At 37.3% G+C, this 20,956-nt stretch overlaps 1 protein-coding gene across 1 annotated transcript; it reads right to left on the bottom strand.

The window, feature by feature from the left end:
• Nucleotides 1-5,423: 5,423 nt before the first annotated feature.
• On the bottom strand, nucleotides 5,424-8,255 carry LOC145164297 (uncharacterized). The gene is made up of 7 exons (XM_079083022.1): nucleotides 8,249-8,255; nucleotides 7,783-7,887; nucleotides 7,533-7,670; nucleotides 6,894-7,150; nucleotides 6,320-6,754; nucleotides 6,115-6,142; nucleotides 5,424-6,040 (listed from the first exon to the last, which is right to left on the bottom strand). Exons 1-7 carry the CDS (start codon nucleotides 8,253-8,255, stop codon nucleotides 5,424-5,426), a joined length of 1,587 nt encoding a protein of 528 aa, XP_078939148.1.
• Nucleotides 8,256-20,956: the final 12,701 nt, after the last annotated feature.

The following is a 20,956-nucleotide window of genomic DNA, read 5'->3' as shown; positions in this document are numbered from 1 at the left end:
ATTGTTTGTTCGTAGATTCATACATTTTTAAATTAATGATTATATATTATTAATTTAGGTGTTAGAGGAAGATGTAATAATTACAGGGAATGTAAATCATTTTGATGATCATGTTTTTGATGGCAACGAAGTTACACCCGATAGACCTAGGCCTCGAAATCCATCAAAGTATAGGTGTACTCCTTACACCGAGGTATTCGTTGAATTTAAAAGCTTATATCCTAATTATAAGTTTTTATGTGAATTATTCGAAACATAATGATATAAACATTTCAATATTGTTTTAGTTGCACATGACACCAAAGCAAAAGTGAAGACCAAAGAATAAGGTTGATGCCAAATCAACAACCCCCGTTCCTCCTCCAACATTCGTTGTTGTTCATGACTTCTCGGTGTTGTTCCTGCAACCTTATGTAGCAGGCAGTGAGGTTGTGATACAAAATTATTTATTTCATGCATAGAACGTCCAGCACCGTTTGTACAATTTGGTATTAGATAGAGATTTTTGGAGTGCGTTGTTTGGGCATACACACAATGGATGGTTGGATGAAGCGGTAAAATATCTTTTATTTTATTATTGTAATTGTTTTTTATTTATTAATTAATAACAAAAGTATCATAACTTTTGCAGCATTTGACGATTTGGTTTAGACTGTTGATGGAGAGACGATTTGATAGTGAACGGTATACAATAATGCCTCCAAATTTTTTTTCTTGCCATGTTCTCGAGGTTGGTTACGATTGGAGGGTGTTTATGTCTGGTATTGCTACATACCCCAACTTCATGGTTATTTGGTGGAATGTGGATACGGTAAACTGCTATTTATTTTTTGAAATTAATTTCATTATTGTTGTTTTGTTTTCGTATCGTGTTATATAAACATAATTTTTTTAAACTTTGTATAGGTCCTAATGTCGATTCATTCATTTCCTAATCACTGGTTATTTGGGCAACTACGATTGGAGTCAATGGAAGTCCATCTATACGACAGTCTAGGTAGGAGTACTTATGAAAAATTCGAGTCTGATGAAACCTTTAGAAAATTTGAGGCTCGGGTGGCAGATCATTTAGACAAGATAAACTACTGGGCATGGAGGAACATCCCAAGGATTCCATTAGATATGAAATTCATTTTGGAAACAAATGTTCCGCAACCAAGTAGTGAGTTGGGAGATTGCGGTGTTTTCGTTTGTATGTTTATGGAACAATTAGTTTCGGGCCAACCAATACGTGAACTTATTGACCCAAAAAATGCATCTTTAGAGTTTCGACAAAGGATGACAAAAATTTATTGGGGGTCGTGCGTTGTACCTATGTAGTTGGATTATATATATATATATATATATATATATATATATATATATATATATATATATATATATATGTAATTGAATGTTGGATTTAATTATTAAGCGTTACATAATAATTACTTCATACGTAATGTAGTAATAACTTCAATAGTTACAACATAACAACGACTCCACCATTAGTTTTAACGTTACAACTACAAAAATTTTAACATAACAACAAATACACCATGTTACTGATGTTACAACTTCAAAGCTATCAAAAAATTATTAAAAAACCTACAACTTGTAAACAATAATTGCCAAAAACAACACCCAACTACGAAACAAGGCTATGTTCAACTTCTTATATTCTGATTGAAAGTGTTTATTAGACTTAGCTACCTTACCTATTACCATAGAAGATTGGTCCTTCTCTTCATCAACCCAACTGATAAACCCGCATTTTGGTCCCTGAAAATTTAAAGATTGACAAGAAGAATAGTTGTCATATAAATATGAGGGCGTAAATATCAAGGAACTTAAGATCATGATACCATATATGGGCAAGCGTAAAATAATCTTCCTGGGTTTTTAGCTGTACCCGATATCCTAATGATACGTTAACCTCCGTAATTGCAGTATGCCATTCGCCTGATTTATTTGATCAAATATGACTTACTTCACAGATAAATTTCATGGAGTGATTATTACCCATTTATACCAGAAATTTTATTACAGACAAGTACACTTCATTGTCTTGGAAATCAGTAGAGTTTGACTATGAAATAAACTGGTTGACTGTGCATCCAAAAAGTTGAACTATGAACTGCACACAAGTACAATGTGTTGTCTTGTCGATCAGTGAAGTTTGACTATGCAATCATCTAGTTTGACTATGAATTCAAAAATTTGAACTATGAACTGCAGACAAGTACAATGTCTTGTCTTGTCGATCAGTGATGTTTGACTATGAAGTCATCTGGTCTGACTATGAATTCAAAAGGTTGAATTATGAACTGCATACAAGTACAATGTCTTGTCTTGTCGATGAGTGAAGTTTGACTATGAAATCATTTGGGTTGACTATGAATCCTTCAAGTTGAACTATGAAGTGCAGACAAGCACCAACTTGTGTATAATTATAATTGGATTTGTGTGATGATCGTAAAACACTTTCATTGCTTGTGAAAATGAGTACTTACACCGAAAGACGCTTTAGTCACCTACCAATACTCTTGCATAATCTTCAAAGAACAAATCATAATACCTTCACATCCATCAAGAAAACAGATACCAACCGCTTTCAATTCTGTTTCATGGCATTAGGTTGCGTGGTATAACATCTTTATTTTTATTGAGTTAATTAATAGTTCTAGGTAATGTACCTCGTTTAGATTTGCTTGTCACTAATATAAGTATGTTTTTTTATGTAGATCCGTACCTTCCTTAGGTGCATAATATCGTTAATATATGTGGGTTACTTACCCCTACTTGGCAACTATCTGACAACAATGTACTTTACGGTGGCTTTGGACAGAAACCATGAACTCCTACTCTTAGCAGTTGGTTTGGGAACCTTAGAGTGTGAAGAATCTTGGGAACGGTTCATGATGAAGTTAAAAGAATGTTTAGGTGAGGATACAGAAGTTGGTTTCATAAGCAACCTATGTGATAAAATAGACTTTGTTGTTGAGAGAGTCTACCCAGATTCGGATCACGGGTATTGTCCTAAAGATATAGCTCGAAAAATACGAGATTCTGTCAGACATAATGATACGGAAGTCGAAACGTTGTTTTGGAAATCATGCAATGCATATAGTGTTCATGATTTTTACTTGTGTTTGGAAAGGTTGTAAAGTGCATGTAGGAAGCCACCTTTCTGCACCTTGCTTAGGAGTCCAATTTTTTGGCTTGACAATATAGCAATTTCAAAATGGGCACGAGCATTTTTAACGAAACTACGTTACAATGTTAAATCGATTGATATTCCTGAAATGGTGAAAATTATATCCACGTCCACACATGAGTTACCTATAACAACGATAATTGAGTTAATCAATAAGTCGATACAATGAACGTATGATGAACATGATCAAGTTGCAGGTAACTTTATACTTATAGTTTGTTTTTTCTTGTGTTATTATTTATAAATTAACAAATATTGCAGGGAGGTCATCTTGGAAGCTGCTACCAAGGAGGTCATCTTGGAAGCTGCTAAGGAGGAATACAAATCATGAAGTGACGGGTTGGAATTCCACTTTGAAGTCCCTTGGAATATTTTGAAATATGTTCCGTTTATTTAATATCTATTTCTATGTTTGTACTAGGTTATTTTCATGTATTACGTCTATATTAGATGCACCTCCTCTGTTTAATGTTAATTATAAATACTCGTTGCATAATTTTTAACAATACATTACTAACAACAATTCCATGAACAATTATACTTAATACATTACAAATATTCGAAGTCTCTGTCTTAAACTTAAAACATTACTAACAACTACACATTAAACTTGAAGCACTAAACTAACAACAATTCCATGAAACATTAAACTTAAAACATTACTACCAACAAAGCATTAAACTTAAAACAATCACATGGGTTATTTTTAACGGAAATAGAGTCGTCTACATGAAATACTGATTATTTTTAACAACCTTCCAAACGTCCTCATATTCGAAGTCTCTGCCTTGACGCTCCAACATGTAAAAATCTTTAACAACTTCCAAGAACTCTTCGTCGTCTGCATGACGAATTTTCATAATTTTTCGCATAATTACACGCTCGATTGAATCATGTGACTTATTCCTTTACATCCATCCATTTACTGACAATATCCTATTGCTGTCGGTTTTGTCGTTCTCCCATCTCACTGTTGAACAAAGTTGTTATGCGGGTCCATTCATCACCTACTAGGGAATGTGGGGGAGCTAGTAACATTACACCATCCTTAACACTAAGCCAACATCGTGTTAGAACCAACACCTCGTTTGTCGTCCATGGTCATTCAGAACTGGAACCAGGTACTTCATTCGAAGAAGATGCTGTATTCAACAACATTTCAGAATATGGGAATTGGTTTTGTTTAGATGATATGGGTGTTCATTTCGGAGAGCTTAAACATCTATTTATAATAATAAAAAGAGGAGTTAACAACTCTGAACACGAAATGGTTACATTTGGACTATGATTTGCAGGTTATTGCCGTGACTTATCAAGTCAAACAGTCATTTATGTGTTGTCATTTCGAAGTTTGACAACGATTTGCATGTTAATACAATGACTTTTCGTTAATGTGTAGTCATTTCAATGTTTGACTATGAATTACAACTCTGACTACGAAATGGTTGCATTTGGACTATGATTTAAAGATTACTAGTATGTATAAATACGACTTATAGCACCATTTTATTATTACAAATACTAAATAAAATCTCGACTTTATTATGAGTTCCTCCCAAAAGTTCGAAATTTGCTCATGCAACGAAGTAGATTGTTACTACTGTGATCCAGTCGGTCCTTTTTTACACACTCTTCAGCAGGCCCATATATGTCGGATGAAAAGTTTGAAGAATTGAAAAAGGCTGTAGAACAACAAAACAGGATGAAGAGTCATCCCGACTTCTCAGTCAACGCTGCAATGTTATTGCATCAGAATGCAAACAAGCTCAAGAATGGATAGACCTCAATAAAAAGAAAATCAAAGAGAATGAAGAATAGATAAAAAAGACTAAGAAGACAATCAAAATTACTGAAAAATGGCTTGCTGACATGGACACGAAGATGATACAGCTTAGGGTGCAAAAGGATCGTTTGGAAGATAAAATGAGAATTAGGATGACTATATAACATTTGAGAAAGAGAAGTACCCATTGCAGTTCCCTGAGTTTAATAATTAGTTAAAAATTATTGTAACATTATCATGACTTGGGTTTGTTGTTTTTTTAGATTAACATGTTTGTTTACCGTTAATTTCCAAGTAACAAAATCATAACAACAACATCTTAGAATATAAAAGCTTCATTTGTTGTTATAATCTGCAAACTAAATTTAAATATGAAATCATAATAACATATTATAAGATTTAATAAAAACATTACAATACATAATAAGTTAACAACTCTTCAATTTAAGGTTGTTTTATATCAAAATCGGCATCATAGGTTTGTGAGCAACTCGCAGAAGCACCAATATTAAATGTCGTTTCTGTAGTATAAATTCTCGTGCGACGTGCTCCACTACCGGATGCCCTTCCAGAACAATTGTTTCTCGTGTGTCCTGCTTGGCCACATGTAGAACACTCTTTTCTAATTGGACCCTCGCCTTGGGATGGAATGCGGTCTGTGTTTCTTGGCCTGCCTGGATGACGTTTATCCATTATAGGTGGCTTAACAATCATCAAGTCATCAGGGATTTCCCATTCGGATGGCTTTGGCAAAGGGTTTACTGATTCCTCATACGTTGTCCTCAGTGTTTCGGTATAGTAAGCATTTAATGCAAACTTCGAGCAGTTTTCGTAATTAGTGACTGTTAACGCTCTTATGACATGGCCACAAGGCATGCCATCAAGTTGCCAATGCCTACATGTACATGTCATTTGTTGGAAATCATCAATCACGTTTTGTGCCCCCTTTTTGACCTCACATTTCTTAGTTGAGATCATGCGAACATCCAAATTACTAAAAGATTTTTTGTTTTCTTTTACAATATCATCAGCCCAAAGGGTGAGTGTTGTTATTGCTTCCGCTTAAAAAATAGAAAAAATTACACAGTTAAGATCAATAACATTTAACAAAAACATTAAAATTAAAACTTAATACCTGCAAAGTTACGTATTTGAAGCCACCACTGTTGCATTGTTGCACGAAAAAAATCGATCAACATAACTATTGGCACCTTACGTGCGTGTCTAGATAATGCATTTATAGACTCCGCACTGTTGGACGACATAAGATTGTATCAGCTTCCTCTACAATGTGCCCTACACCAAGATTTAGGATTTATACTTTTTAAGTATTCTCATACCGGTTCTTTTGTCTTTTTCATAAGCTCCATGGCATCATCAAAACCATCAACTGTATATGCCCTACAAGCCTCCCAAAAAATTCCATTAACTGCATTACTCTTCCCGTATCTAGCTACTATGTTGAAATACAAATGGACACCATATATTCCGTGATGAGCGTGAGGAAAAATGTTGGTAACGGATGTCACTATAGATGGGGACCTATCAGATATAATTGTAAACTCCTCCATATTGCCTATGCGATCACGTAGTTTTTTGAAAAAACATGTCCAAGAATTTGTACACTCATTTTTGCATATACCATATGCAACCGGTAATATTTGGTTTTGTCCGTCCATAGTAACTGCAAGTAACATGTTACCTTTGAACTCGCCCTTTATGTGGGCTCCATCTACTACAAGGGTCGGTTTAAAAAAATTGACAAAAGTACGTACCTACAATACATTGTATATCTACTCAAATATACCAAAATAATAATAATAATAATAATAATAATAATAATAATAATAATAATAATAATAATAATAATAATAATAATAATAATATATAATAATAATATATAATAATACTTACCAAGCAACCAAGTGCGACGTACAAAAACTCAAACTGATCATCACCATTTGTTTGAATATGTGTCACTGTACCCGGATTATGTTTGACCAAATTGTGTAAATAAGCTGGAAGTTTGGTAAAAGAATCCTCTTTCGTACCCCTTAACAACAACAATGCATATTGCTTCGCACTCCAAGTCGGATGGTATGCAATATTGATTTTCAATTGAGCATTCATACCATTAATAATATCTTTTCCCCGATATACTCTACTATAATCTTCAGCCAAAACATCAGCAAGATATTCACCCAAAACATATTTGTTTGCTTGTCGATGATTAGGTTGCAAAATTTTTAAAGAACATGTGTACATCAACAAATTTATTCACTTGGAAAAGTCCGCCAAAATTTTTAATTTCTTTTGCTCTTAGTAACCAAGAACAATTTTTCGTGACACACACAACCTCATACCTTGATTTGGTGGATCTACTTGTCCTCGTCTGAAAACCTTCTCGAAGACATTTTTTCCCAATAGCCCGTTTTAGAAGATCTTTGTTCTTAAATATACTGAGACATTCAATATTTTGAAGATTGATGTCTACCATCTGTGCTGGGATATCTTAATTAATATCAACTGGACATACCGGTACAGGGGGCATACCGTAAAAAACGTTATCGGGAAGCTTAGCTTTAACTTCATCACCCAACTCATCTCCATCAGAATTGATTTCTAAGTCGGTTATATCTAAAGCTACATCAGCAACATCAACATAATCCCCGTAAACATGCACATTTTCATCTTATTGAATCAAAACTTTTTTTTCTTTTATCTACTACACACCTATTCATAACTTTAACTTCTTGTTCGGGAACATCAACACAACGACCACCCACGTCATTAGGATATATACCAACATCATCATCACCAACATACTTGTAATTCTCAGGATCCACATAGTGAATAGGTGAATGCCTAACATTAACATTTTCAGCAACACCTTGAAATTTGAAACATCCTAAAAATACGGTCCAAAAATTTCATTTTTAAATCATTAATAAAACCATAAATATCATCATCCTCATATAAAATCATAAACCATGTATCTCAAAATATCGTAATATCTGTCAACATATCAAAATCTCATATCATATATAAGAGTAAATCTCCCAGGCTGGAAAACGGTGATGTGTGCCATGCGATCATCTCGAGCCCTTCCCTTTGCTAGCTGAAGTACCTGAAACCAAACTGAAAACTGTAAGCACGAAGCTTAGTGAGCTCCCCCAAACTACCACATACCATACACATAACATATAACATGTAATACAAACTTTAGGACACCACCCAGCTGCATCGGGACGAACCCGACATCGGCTTACCCGACATCGGACTCCTGCTCGGCAACGGGCTCACCCCGGCATAATACCACGTCTGGCATCGGGCTCACCCCGACATCGGGCTTACCCCGACATATACACAACATAACATATATCATAAACACATAACATAAGCATATAACATACATTGGGCTTACCCCCGCATCGGACCGAAGCCCGGAACACATAACACATAACATATAAGCTAACATGCATCGGGCTTACCCCAACATCGGGCTTGCCCCGGATCACATAACACATAACATGCATGAATCACATAGACATCAAGCGTACATATACTCTTCTCGGGACTGCCCCGGCATCAGACCGAAGTTCGGAATCATATAATCTACATCGGGCAAACCCCGACATCAAACCGAAGTCTGGCATATGCTAACATACATAAACGGGTCGGCATTGGTGCCTTCGACCCGTTCCTACTAGAAGAAAACTGACCTCTCAAACTGCATGCTGAACTCATGCGTAAGGAATCTTTGTTGGCTGCTCCCACGACTCCCCGACTAACTCTATACAACAAATACTTAGTCAGAAAACTGAAAATCTGTCTAAGGGTAAAATGACCATTTTACCCCTGGTCTGTGACATCCCCAAATTTTTCGGCCAGAAAAGACCGATTTAATTTATGCTTTTAAAATAAAATCAGAGTAATCTTTTAAAAGACGTTGTGGAATTTGTCCCCAAAACAAAACATGATAAAAATTTATCAAAACATTTCTTAAAGAGATATATATTTTCATTTTATATCAAAACCTCGGGATGTCATCTTCCGATACAGATCAAAAGCATAAACAGTACATTAGAAGCCTTACAACAGTTATTCACAACTACTGGCCTATAATCCCAAAATCTCTCATCATCATCCGACCATGCTCTGGGTCCACTGCCTGTAATGTTGAAAGGTCCAGTTAATGTGGTTTGGTCTAGGCTTTCAATGTAATAGTTCAGTATGAGTCTGCAATACATTTTGAGAGTTGTTTAGGTGTTTACTGTTGGAAAGTGTGTTTACGACCGTAAACAGAGTTTACGGCCGTAAACACATTTACGGCCGTAAACACGACTACGGCCGTAAACCCTGTTTACGGTCGTAAACCCAGTTTGCGGTCCTGTCTAGTATAAATAGCAGAGGTGTAGGTCATTGTGAAAAGGTTGATGCCGTTGCGTTTACAGAGTGTTCCATCGAGTTGTACCTGACGTTTTTCTGAATATAAACGTGTGCAAGCTCGATTTCTTTTCTTCTTCCTCATCTATTGTGAAAAGGTTGATACCTTACAATTGGTATCAGAGTGAAAAACCGGTGTCAAAGCTTCATTCAATCGAGATTTGGGGTGCTTAAACTGATATTCTTATTGTTCGAAGATTGGTTTTAGTGTTTTAGTGGTTAAAGGAACTAAATCTACTGCAAAAACGTGTTTTTGAAGGCTTTCTGGGAGTTTACTGCCAACCGTAAACCCTTTTTACGGTTGTAAACTCAAGATCTTCAACAACCGTAAACTGTGAATCTTCAAAAACCGTAAACCAAGCTTCATTAACCGTAAACGCTTAAACCGTAAACGTACAAACCGTAAACTCATCAACCGTTAAACATAGTTTACGGTCGTAAACAGCTCAACCATAAGCCCAGTTTACGGTCGTAATCACTTCAACCGTAAACCAAGTTTACGGTCGTAAACTCTTCAACCGTAAACCCAGTTTACGGTCGTAATCATCATCAACCTTAAACTCTTTTGTGACTTCAGTCTGCTTTAATTTTAAATGGAATCTCAAAGTCAAAATCATTTTCACGAACTTGATACTGTCATGGGCACTACTACGTGTATTCCAAGATTAATGTCTGCAGATGGTTTTCCTGAGTGGAAGTACAAAATTGAAAAATACATTAAAATAAAGGATTTCAAAGTCTGGAGAAGCATTCTTAGAGGCCCTGTTAGAATCACTATGACAGTCGGAGGCCAAGTGATTGACAAGGCTGTTGAAAACTACACTGATGAGGAGTTTGAGAAAGTTGAAGAGCAGGAAAGGGCTTTAGCCACTCTAACCATGGCATTATCTCCTGATATTGCTCAAGGGTTCCGAGAGTACACTTCAGCTAAAGATTTGTGGGAAGCCCTAATTGAGGTATATGAGGGCAATGAAGATATGAAGGAGAGTCGCCAGGACATGTTGAGACAAAAGTTCAATATGTTCAACTACATTCCAGGAGAAACTCTTGAGGCTCAGCTGCAGCGGTTCACAACTCTCACCACTGACATGAACATATCTGGGATTTTCTTGAACAAGTCAGATATTAACAAGAAGCTTCTAAATGCTCTTCCTAGATCATGGGATATGAATGTTGCTGTGATTAAGAAGACCAAGGATCTAAACCGCCTTACTCTTACTGAAATCATGGCCATCATCAAAGCTTTTGATATTGATGACAAACAGAGAGAAATTAACCATGTGAACTCGTACTCTACTGCGAATCTTGGAATCTGATCCAACAATGCTCTCTCATCAATCATGACTTCCTCGTCAAATCTAAGCGGGATGGGAATGCTTACATTATTGACATGAACAGTAACATCTCTGAACAAGTCACTTGCCTATTTTCAAAAGTCTCCGAACAAAAAGCAATGATGTGGCACCGACGACTCGGTCATGCTAACGCGAAAAACCTGAATCGCCTTGCTAAGAATGAGATGGTCCGAGGCTTACCTGTCAGAGACTTTATTACATTTGAGAAGTGTGTGTCCTGTGCCCAAGGAAAGCATCATAGGAAACGACACCTACCCAAGCAAGTCAACTTAATCAGTCAGGTGCTCCAACTATTGCATATGGACCTATTTGGTCCGGTCAACGTCCTGAGCATCAACAGAATCTCGTACTGTCTAGTTGTGATCGATGATTTCTCTCGTTTTACGTGGGTCTTCTTCTTATCCAACAAAGCAGGGGTTGCTGATCTGATAAAGAAGTTCGTTGTGATGATTGAGAAACAAACCAACAACCAGGTGAAGGCGCTTCGTACTGACAATGGAACTGAGTTTAAGAATGCAGTTCTTGACCATTTTTGCACAGAAAAGGGGATCGTGCGTCAATACAGCTCTGCTCACACGCCTCAACAAAATGGCGTTGTTGAAAGGAGAAATAGAACTTTAAAAGACGCTGCAAGGACAATGCTTTCTGATTCAAAATTACCTGTTTTCTTTTGGGCCGAGGCGATTAACACTGCTTGCTACGTGCATAATCGTGTTCTAATCAACAAAGCACAGATGAAGACACCGTACGAGATTCTCTATGGACACAAGCCTTCAGTCAGCCATTTCCGTGTATTTGGCTGCCCTTGCACCCTTCTTCACTTGGAATCCAACCCTAAATTCAATGCCAAAGCCGATGATTGTTACTTTATAGGATATGCTGCACGCACCGCGTATAGGGTTTACAACAAGAAGACTAAGCAGATTGTTGAATCCTATGACGTGCGCTGGTTGGAAGAGAATGAAACAGACGCTCGAGTGGGTCCTGACTGGTTATTTGATTACACATCGCTTTTCAAATCCTTAAATGTATCTTCAGATGGCTCAAATGGATCCTCTTCTGGTTCGAAGATTGTTTCTGAAGACGAAGACGAAGAAGTTGTTTACCGACCTCCAACGGTTGAGGGGGAGTCCTCTGCTCCATCTGAGGGGGAGTCCTCTGCTCCACCTGAGGGGGAGTCATCTGACCAACCTAATAGTCCAGAGTCTAAAGTTCAAGATGGAACTCCTGATGCTGATGCTACACCTCTTACCCTTATTGAAAGAGAGTTCATGTCTAGAGATGCTTCCGCTGTCAATCCAACTTTTATGGAACTACTCTTTCCTGAAGAAATTGCTAATGAGTTTGTAGCAGATCCATCCAATGTGGATCAATCAGCAAATGATGGAGGTTTGAAAATTCACACTCTTCCTGTTTCACTCAATGATATCAGCCAAGACATTCCTTCAAGAATTCAACGTGATCATCAGATCGATAACGTCATTGGCCAGCTGGGTGACGGAGTTAAAACCAGAAGTTAGAGTGGAGATGTCAATGCATGTCTCTATTCTTGCTTTATATCTCAAATAGAGCCCAAGAACGTTGACATGGCTTTGAATGAGCCCAGCTGGGTAGATGCGATGCATGAAGAGCTAAATCAGTTTAAAAAGCTCGGGGTTTGGAAGTTGGTTGAGTTACCGAAGGGCAAAAGGTCTCTTGACAAGCGTTGGGTCTATCGTAACAAGCAATACGATTCTGGTATAATAGTGCACAATAAAGCAAGGTTGGTGGTTCGCGGGTTTCGACAAGTTGAGGGTCTTGACTATACTGAGGTTTATGCTCCCGTGGCTCGATTGGACGCTATTCGTATCTTTCTCGCATATGCTTCCTACATGAACTTCACGGTCTACCAAATGGATGTCAAGACTGCCTTCTTGTATGGCAAGGTGAAGGAAGAAATTTATGTTGATCAACCCCCTGGGTTCGTTAACTCCAAGTTTCCTAATCATGTCTACTAGTTGGACAAGGCATTGTATGGGTTACATCAAGCTCCTCGAGCATGGTATGCGACTATAACAAAGCATTTGCTCGAGCATGGACACTCTCGCGACACTATTGATCAAACTTTATTCATCAAGTATGTTGGTAATGATCAAATACTAGTCCAGATCTACGTTGACGACATTATCTTCGGGTCTACCTGTCCACAGCTTTGCAAAGAGTTTGAAGGCGTGATGAAAAGGCGGTTTGAGAGGAGTTCATTGGGTGAAATGACCATGTTTCTGGGGCTTCAGGTCAAACACAATTCAACCGGAATCCTGCTACATCAAGCTAAGTATGTGGAGGATATTCTTGAGAAGTTCGGGTTTCAAGACGCGAAACCTGCATCGACACCAATGGCTGAAAGACCCCTACTGAATCCAGATATTGATGGCGAATCCGTAGATCAGACACACTACAGATCGATGATTGGATCGTTGATGTATCTTACTGCAAGTCGTCCCGACATCATGTTTGCAGTTTGTCAATGTGCTCGCTATCAGGCTAATCCTAAACTCTCTCATATTATTGTTGTCAAAAGAATTTTTCGGTATATCAAAGGCAGCCCAAATTTGGGTCTTTGGTATCCGAAAAATTCTGAATTTGATTTATATGCTTTTGCTGACAGTAATTATGGAGGCTATGAGCTTGACAGGAAATCAACATCAGGAGGGTGCCAATTCCTTGGCGATAGGCTGGTGTCGTGGCAGTGCAAGAAACAACATACCGTCTCTACCTCAATAGCAGAAGCGGAATACGTTGCTGCGTCTGCCTGCTGTTCTCAAGTTATCTGGATCCAACATCAGCTGTTGGACTACGGTTTGAATTATCTAGAAACCCCAATTCACGGTGATAATGAGGCCGCAATTCAAATAACTAAAAATCCTGTCCAACACTCCAAAACCAAGCACATTGATATCAAAATTCACTTTATCATAGATTGTTATGAGCGCTCGCTCATTAGGCTAGAACAGGTTCCCACTGCCAATAATGTGGCGGATCTGTTCACCAAGCCTTTTAACAAAACTCGATTCGATGTGCTTGTGGGATTTTTAAAAATGATTCGTTTTGAGGATTAAATTTTTGTTATTCATTAGGTTAGTTTAAATTTGCGCATTTTAGTGTTTTCATTCTCACTCATGCACAAATTTAGGGGGAGAAATAAACAAAAACCAAACAAAAATTGAAAAAAAAAATCCAAACACATCTTGTTTTTGTTTTATTTTTTTCAGAAAACATTCAAAAATCCAAAAACATTAAAAATTCAGAAAAATCAAAAATATTGTCGCTTTCAGTTTTGCTTGTTGATATAGTACTGGGAAGTGATATTATCAAGTGATAACAGGCAATCTGAGTTTGCGTAACGTACCTAAAGTTGAAGGGTCTATGCTCTGGATTTGATGCGTTGGTAGGCACGAAAGATTCTAAATGGACATGACTAGGCAGAGTTGAACTTAAGGAATTTCATAGACTTGACAAATCTTGACCTAGTTAGATCCGTTTAGCCTGACAATACGACGCTTGGATAGGTTGAACAGGGAGATATATATGGGAATCTACTGGTCACATTAAAGAACCTGTACTTGGAACCATGGATTAACTTTTCATCGATGTGCGGATTCTGTCCTTAATTCCGGTATTGATGGGGTGACTGGTGAATTTCGATGAATTAGGTCTGTAGAAAATTGTTTTCTTTCTCTATCTGTCTGTTAGTCATATGTTACCTCCTCTGCGTGACTCAAAATCCGACTTGGACTGTAACATATGCAATTCTATTTCTCTGCATCTTCTATCTATGCAATTCTTTCTATCTGTTAGCCATATATTGTCTCCTTTGCGTGACTCACAATCCGACCTGGTACACAGTATATGTAGCATTCTACTTCTCAATCCCTCTAAAACTTCAGTGAGTCATATGTTCCACCGTCTGCGTAATTAGAAGAGATCCGACCTGGGTGTATAGCATATGCATTCTAAATCTATACTCTCTCTTAATGATTGTCTGCTCACCCGATGTAAGGAGTATTCTGGAAGTCCTTGATTACTGGAGCATATCAAGAAGCGGGAAACATGTTCCAGTACAATTAAAATTGAACACTCACAGATTGTCTATAGATCTCGCTGCTAAATTTAGGTGGACAACAATATCCCTGGTCGTCGTCAATTGAATGGTCCTTAAGATATAGTATCTAGGAACTTAGGATCACTTTGTCTTGTAACTAATAGTATGTCCTAAATCTGTCACAATTTTTCGTGTTTAAGTGGACCACAATACCGACGATCGACCAGACAAAGACGTGAAGATAAACGGTACCGACAAGTGGTTTAAGGCTGTCTAACAACTTTGATCCTAGTGTCGCAAGATATTTTTCAGTGATTATTGAGATAAATTTTGCCTGTGTTTATTTTATTTTTATGTTTATTTTTATTTTTATTTTATTTTATTTTTATAATTGTCAAAAAATTTGATTTTTAAATCTTTTAATTCTCAAATTTTAGAAATTAGTTTATTTAATTTTTAGTTTAATTTTTAATTTTACTTTTATTTTAATATCCTCAAAAGTTTTATTTTTGAAAATTTAATCGGGATTTGGACTGTGCCTTACACTATGTGGGAGACAGGTAAAATTCAAGGGAGGTATAAAAGGTGGAGTTTACTGCTGTAAACCCTTTTCACCTTCCCCTCTCCCTTTACAGCCGCAAACTCTTTCTCTCTCTACTCTCTCTCATCCTCGAAATTTTTGTGAAGATTTTGCGAAATTAGTTAGTCCACTTCGAAGGTATGCTAAAACCGACTGGGGAAAAGCTATTTGTTCATCGATTCGACTGAAACTGGAGGATTAATCGTCGTTTATGTGTTCGTCGGCGTTTACGGTTTGGGAGGGTTTACGGTTTGTGGAGATTCAAGGACCGTAAACTCCTTTTGGGCTTACGACCGTAAACTCCTCTGAGTTTACGACCGTAAACTCAGTTTACGGTCAGGTGACCATTGCAATGGGTTTACGGTCGTAAACCCAATTTGGACCGTAAACTCAGTTTGACCAATGTTGACCGTAAACTCACCTTGGACCGTAAACTCAATTCTGACCTTGTTTGACCGTAAAATCCAAATCTTTAATCAAAATAAATTTTAAGGCCAAAATAAAAATTGATTAATTAAGAAAACTCAAAGCTTTAATTGTTTAAATACTTTGTTTTCTTACATGGCCTGGTTTAGTGCAGATCAATGGCGAGTCTTAAGTTTGCTGACATGCATAACCTGGCAATTGTGTTGGATGAACCTCCTGTTGCTCATGGAGATTTCAGATCAATGATCTACAGAATAAGAGAATGCTGCCTGGCTTGTGTCATCACTGTGAATCTAGTCATTTATCAGAACATTGTCACGGAGTTCTGGCAGACGGCCAAGATGTCAAAAGACAATGGTGCGTTCGCTGTTAAAGCTGTGGTTAAAGGATGCAAGATCATAATCGCTGAGCAGTATATCAGAGAAACATTGTTGATCAATGATCAACCCGATTTTCCTAATGAAATTGGGATTGATGATGTTCAAAAGGTTCTTAAAAGGATGGGATATGAGGGCATCTACCCTCCCACGGTGAAGAAGCTTCTGCCTCCCTACTGGAGATTTTTGGCGCATGTGTTCGTGAGCTGTATCTCGGGAAGGAGATCAGGAGCTGATGAAATATCTCTCAGGAACACAGGGGCAATCGTTTCACTGGCTGCTGGCATCAAATTCAACTTCTCGAAGTTCATTTTAGATGAGTTCTTGGTAAATATCAACTCTATAAGCCGGCATACCAGAGATGCATTCTTGCTATATCCGAGATTTATTCAGATGTTCATCGACAACCAATTCCCAGAGATGATCAAAGATGGTGACAAGCTGGATATAAATTCATAAGGCCCACACACGATTGGTCTCATCAACAGAATCGAAAGGGCAAAGTCGTCTTCCAAGGCTTACATCCTCTCGTGAAATTCGGAAAATTTGCTGAAATATATGAATCTTCCGAATCTCATGGAACGTCTGACAAGATGTCTTCTGAGCCCACTTCCTCCGAGAGAGTTGTTTCTGAAGATGTCATCACAGTTTCAGATCATGATGAAGAAGAAACTCCAGCTGCTAATGCTCAAGTAGTTGAGGAACACGAATTGACATCTGTTCGGGTACAAGGAGATTACAATGAGGGGTTTGGAACGGAGACTGATTTGTACGAAGGCCTCGACCTCACAGGATTCGATAACGATGAAATTCCTCTCAACTTCGGTAGCAATGAAGATTTCATGACCGGCGTAAACCTCAACACACTGCTTGAAAATATCAATGAAGTTGCTCATCCAGCAACGGAGATAAGGGAAAAAGAAGACGTTCTCGAAGCCACGCGTCCTCCTTCCAATCCAACGGCGGAAATAGCAATTCCTATGGTGACAGTATCAGGGATTCCTCCCCTTGATGTTGTTTTACCTACTTCTGAGCCATTGGATAGTGATCATACAACTACACAAGCCTCTCCTCCTCCAACAAAAAGACGAAGACTTGACCCTAGACAGGGAACTCTTGACTCGGATACACTTCAAAGTTTTACAGCTCCACCAACAACAACTCCAGTTATCGTCTCATCTGAACCTATCAGTGAAGGTCCTAGTACCTTCTATGAAGCTGGTGGATCTTCCTTCCAAACAGGTTTCTCTCCTCCCAGGCCAGAGCATGATGCTGCTTCTCTGAGGCTAGCAAGGCTCTTGGCCGAAGAACAATTTACAACGCCTCCCTCACGCGGCAAAGGAATTTCTATTGGGGGTGGCAGCTCAGGAGAAGAGAATCCTTCACTTCTTGGTCTCCAGAAAGAGATCGATGCTCTGAATCAGAAAAATGTTGATTTAGATCAGAGAAATATTGAGCTGGATATCAAGGTCGATGACCTTCAGACTGAAAATACAAAGCTCAATATTCAAGTGGCCGAACTTATCGAAGATAAAGCTCTGAAGACGAAACAAATTACAGATCTGCAGACACATTTTGGCTTACTGACCGCCAGCTACTACGATCTAAAGAAGAAGCTGGAAGAAGAATTTGGCGACAAATTCAAGTCATCCGTTGACGAGCCAAAGATCTATCTTCCCGACCAAGATGCTCCCATAGCTCCACGACCTACAAGAACAACCACCGTTGTTGATCGTTTTGAAAAGGAACCGGCTCAAGCTCCAAGTATAATGGCATTAAAATGCGCTAAATTGGCCCAGTTAGCTGAAAAGGGTCAACTTTTATTCGAAAGGAGCTCAGAACATAATGCCCCCTGGGATCAACAAAAGATCACCGTTACGGATCTGGGCGAACATCGTTTCAGAGACGTTTATGGTGATAGGTCAGGAATCATTTCGGGGGGATTCCATGACACTATGAATATGTTTATGGTGAGAAGAAAGAGCGGCAATACTGAATTATACAAAGATGCTCACGATTTTCATTCTTTCACAAGGATTGATCTTACGGAGTTGTCCAAGTGGGAGACTGTTGGATTAATGTCTAAGTCCATAACTATATTTGGTATGTACTTGACCCGACCCGGCATGGTCCATTTGGGTTGCACTTCACCGACACAATTTATATGGATAGTCTTTTGAGAATAGTATATTTATGATTTATATTAATATATTATAAGTTCTAATATATTAATATGGAATCATATTATTTAATTAGTATTGATCAAGAATTAATTTAGAATTAATTAAGTGATCAAAAAGAACTAATTAAATATGGACTCTTATATATATGGAATGGGCCAAGTTCATTTAGGTTGGGCTAAGCTTTCATGGATGGTCCATGGAGCTTTTAACCCATGGATCCTATGTAAATGAAAGGTCATGGGTATTAGGGTTTACATGGATGTAACCCTAATCCTCCATAATATATAAAGGGGTCCTTGGCTCACAAAATTGGCACAAGTGTGTGAAAATAAGAGTGGGCCGATTTTAGTAAGCATACATATTCTCTCAAGTTCTTCCAAGGTGTTTTGGTGATTTGTGATTCCATTTGAGGCTTCCACACTATTAGGGCTAAGCTCTTAAAGCTTGAAGACATCAAGCTACATCAAAAGGTATGTCATCTAACTAGAACTTTGTAGTATAGGTGCTTCATAATATGCTAGTTAGGATGAAACCTTGGAATAGTTAATATTTGCATGTATAATAGAGAAAACATAGATCCAAGGTTTATAGGGTTGCATGTACACCATAGGAGTGTTAGAATGCTCAAAACCCAACAGTGGTATCAGAGCCATGGATTGTTTTCTGTTATATTGATGCAAATGTTTTATTTTCAAGTTGGAAAAAAAAAGGAAAAAAAAACATGACGTTTGTCAAATTTTAAGATAATTACTTGTTTTGTGAAAAACGAATTATTTGTAAAATTTGAATCATTTGTTATATGAGTTGAATTAGGTCAAATTTAGTAAAAGATAAAATGATATGATTATTTTATTAGTTTTAAAAGTTTGATCTAAATGTTTTAAGGAGCTACAAATTTTGTCATAAAATTTTGGAGCTCAAAAGTTTTTTTTAAAGTTGTGATCTTAAGGGTTTTTGAAACTTCCATAAGTTATGGATATGAAAGTTTTTTTAAAAAAAAAAAAATTTGATTCAAAATTTTTATGGAGGTACAAAATTTGGTGTTAATGTTTTAAAGAATTCCATAACTTGTTCTTAAGTTATGGAACATGGAAAGTTTCATCATAAAACACCATTAATTCCATAAGTTATGGAATCCAAAGGTTTTCAAGAATTACAAAACTTGCCCTCAAGTTTTGGAATTTGAGAAAAGTTTTTTATGAAAAAAAGAATTGAATTCTAAAACTCTTGGGTTCATAACTTAAACAATTATTTAAATGGTTTTAATTTTGAGTTTAATAATTGGAATTATGATGTTTTGTTGAATAGTTCAAATTAACTCTTATGGACTTTATTAATAGTTAATTAAAGCGTTTAATTAAAAGAGTATTATTAATCCATAAATATATGGTTTGAGTTTAGTTAAATTAAAAGTCTAGTTTAATTAATAGATTAAACCACCAAGTATTTTAAATGTCTAAAATACACCCTTATACTATTATAATATTAAAAGTTTAATATGTTATATGTATAAGAGCAAGTCGTCTTACCATTAGTAGGCCTCATTCACGAAGCCGGTCTATAAGGGGGGTATAAGGTTACTGCCTATAAAATGGCAGTTTAATGGGTGTCCACTCTCACTCACCGCTTCCTTGACCGGTGGAGGATCGTTGGCCGAACAGGTAGGACAAGGACTATAATTCTCCCTTCATTATAAGTATAATGATAAATACTAAGTAACTAAACACTTATAAATTCCCAATCTTAGTTACTTAGGAAAATGTGAATATGGTGCTAATCCATGAAATTACACTTCGCACTTTGTTTAAACCGTTAGTGGAGCGTGTGTGGTTAACCGACACACTAACCTGGATTTAACAAAGTAGGCAAAGGGTAACTTAATATTTATCATAGTATCGGTGGAGCTCGTGTGGTTAACCGGCACATCGATTGAGGGGTAAATATTAAGGGTACGAAGTATATTTGCATGGTTACTTCACACCTTGTTTTGTTATCCTCGACATCCCAGTCACAAAACCTGAAGGGCACACTCGAGATTGAAACATGCCATTGAAAAGTTCAATGAATCTCAAAAGATCTAGGAGTTTTAAATCCAAGTAAAAACCTAATTAAATTATTTCGTTTTTCATGGTGGAAATTGGTAAATCGTCATTTACCTACCTTCAACTATTTTATAACTCGGATTACGGCATCCCTCTTCCAGTTATAAATAGGTTGTTGGATCCTAGCCTTAATATTTCATATTGGGTGGTATATTAAGGACTTTAGATCAACTATCTTGAATATCTCCCAAAAGATGTCTAGTTCAGACATCTATGATCTTCCCAAATCTCTTGGAACTTTACTTCCTCCACCTCCTCCAATTATTCTCCCTAACCCACAAGTTCAAGGTCACTCAAGCCCTAATGGCAAGCAAGGTCTATGTGTGATCACATCTTAGAGATGAAGTCACATATTGACAAGCCGGGAGAGTTGGGTGTCAAAGTCTTGAGAAAGTTGGATGTTCAATCACTTTCTAAGTCACATAGT

Source organism: Lactuca virosa, chromosome 3, assembly GCF_052849685.1.
Source record: "Lactuca virosa cultivar CGN04683 chromosome 3, Lactuca_virosa_CGN04683_v6, whole genome shotgun sequence".
Classification (NCBI taxonomy): Eukaryota; Viridiplantae; Streptophyta; class Magnoliopsida; order Asterales; family Asteraceae; genus Lactuca; species Lactuca virosa.
This window is presented reverse-complemented; position numbering and strand designations above follow the sequence as displayed.

What these genes read in the sequence shown, in the direction of transcription:
- LOC145164297 (XM_079083022.1), bottom strand. An exon ending in ACGTCGCACTTGGTTGCTTG is followed by an intron (nt 6,755 to 6,893) that starts GTAAGTATTATT and finishes AATGTATTGTAG; the next exon opens with GTACGTACTTTTGTCAATTT. An exon ending in TCAAATACGTAACTTTGCAG is followed by an intron (nt 6,041 to 6,114) that starts GTATTAAGTTTT and finishes CTATTTTTTAAG; the next exon opens with CGGAAGCAATAACAACACTC.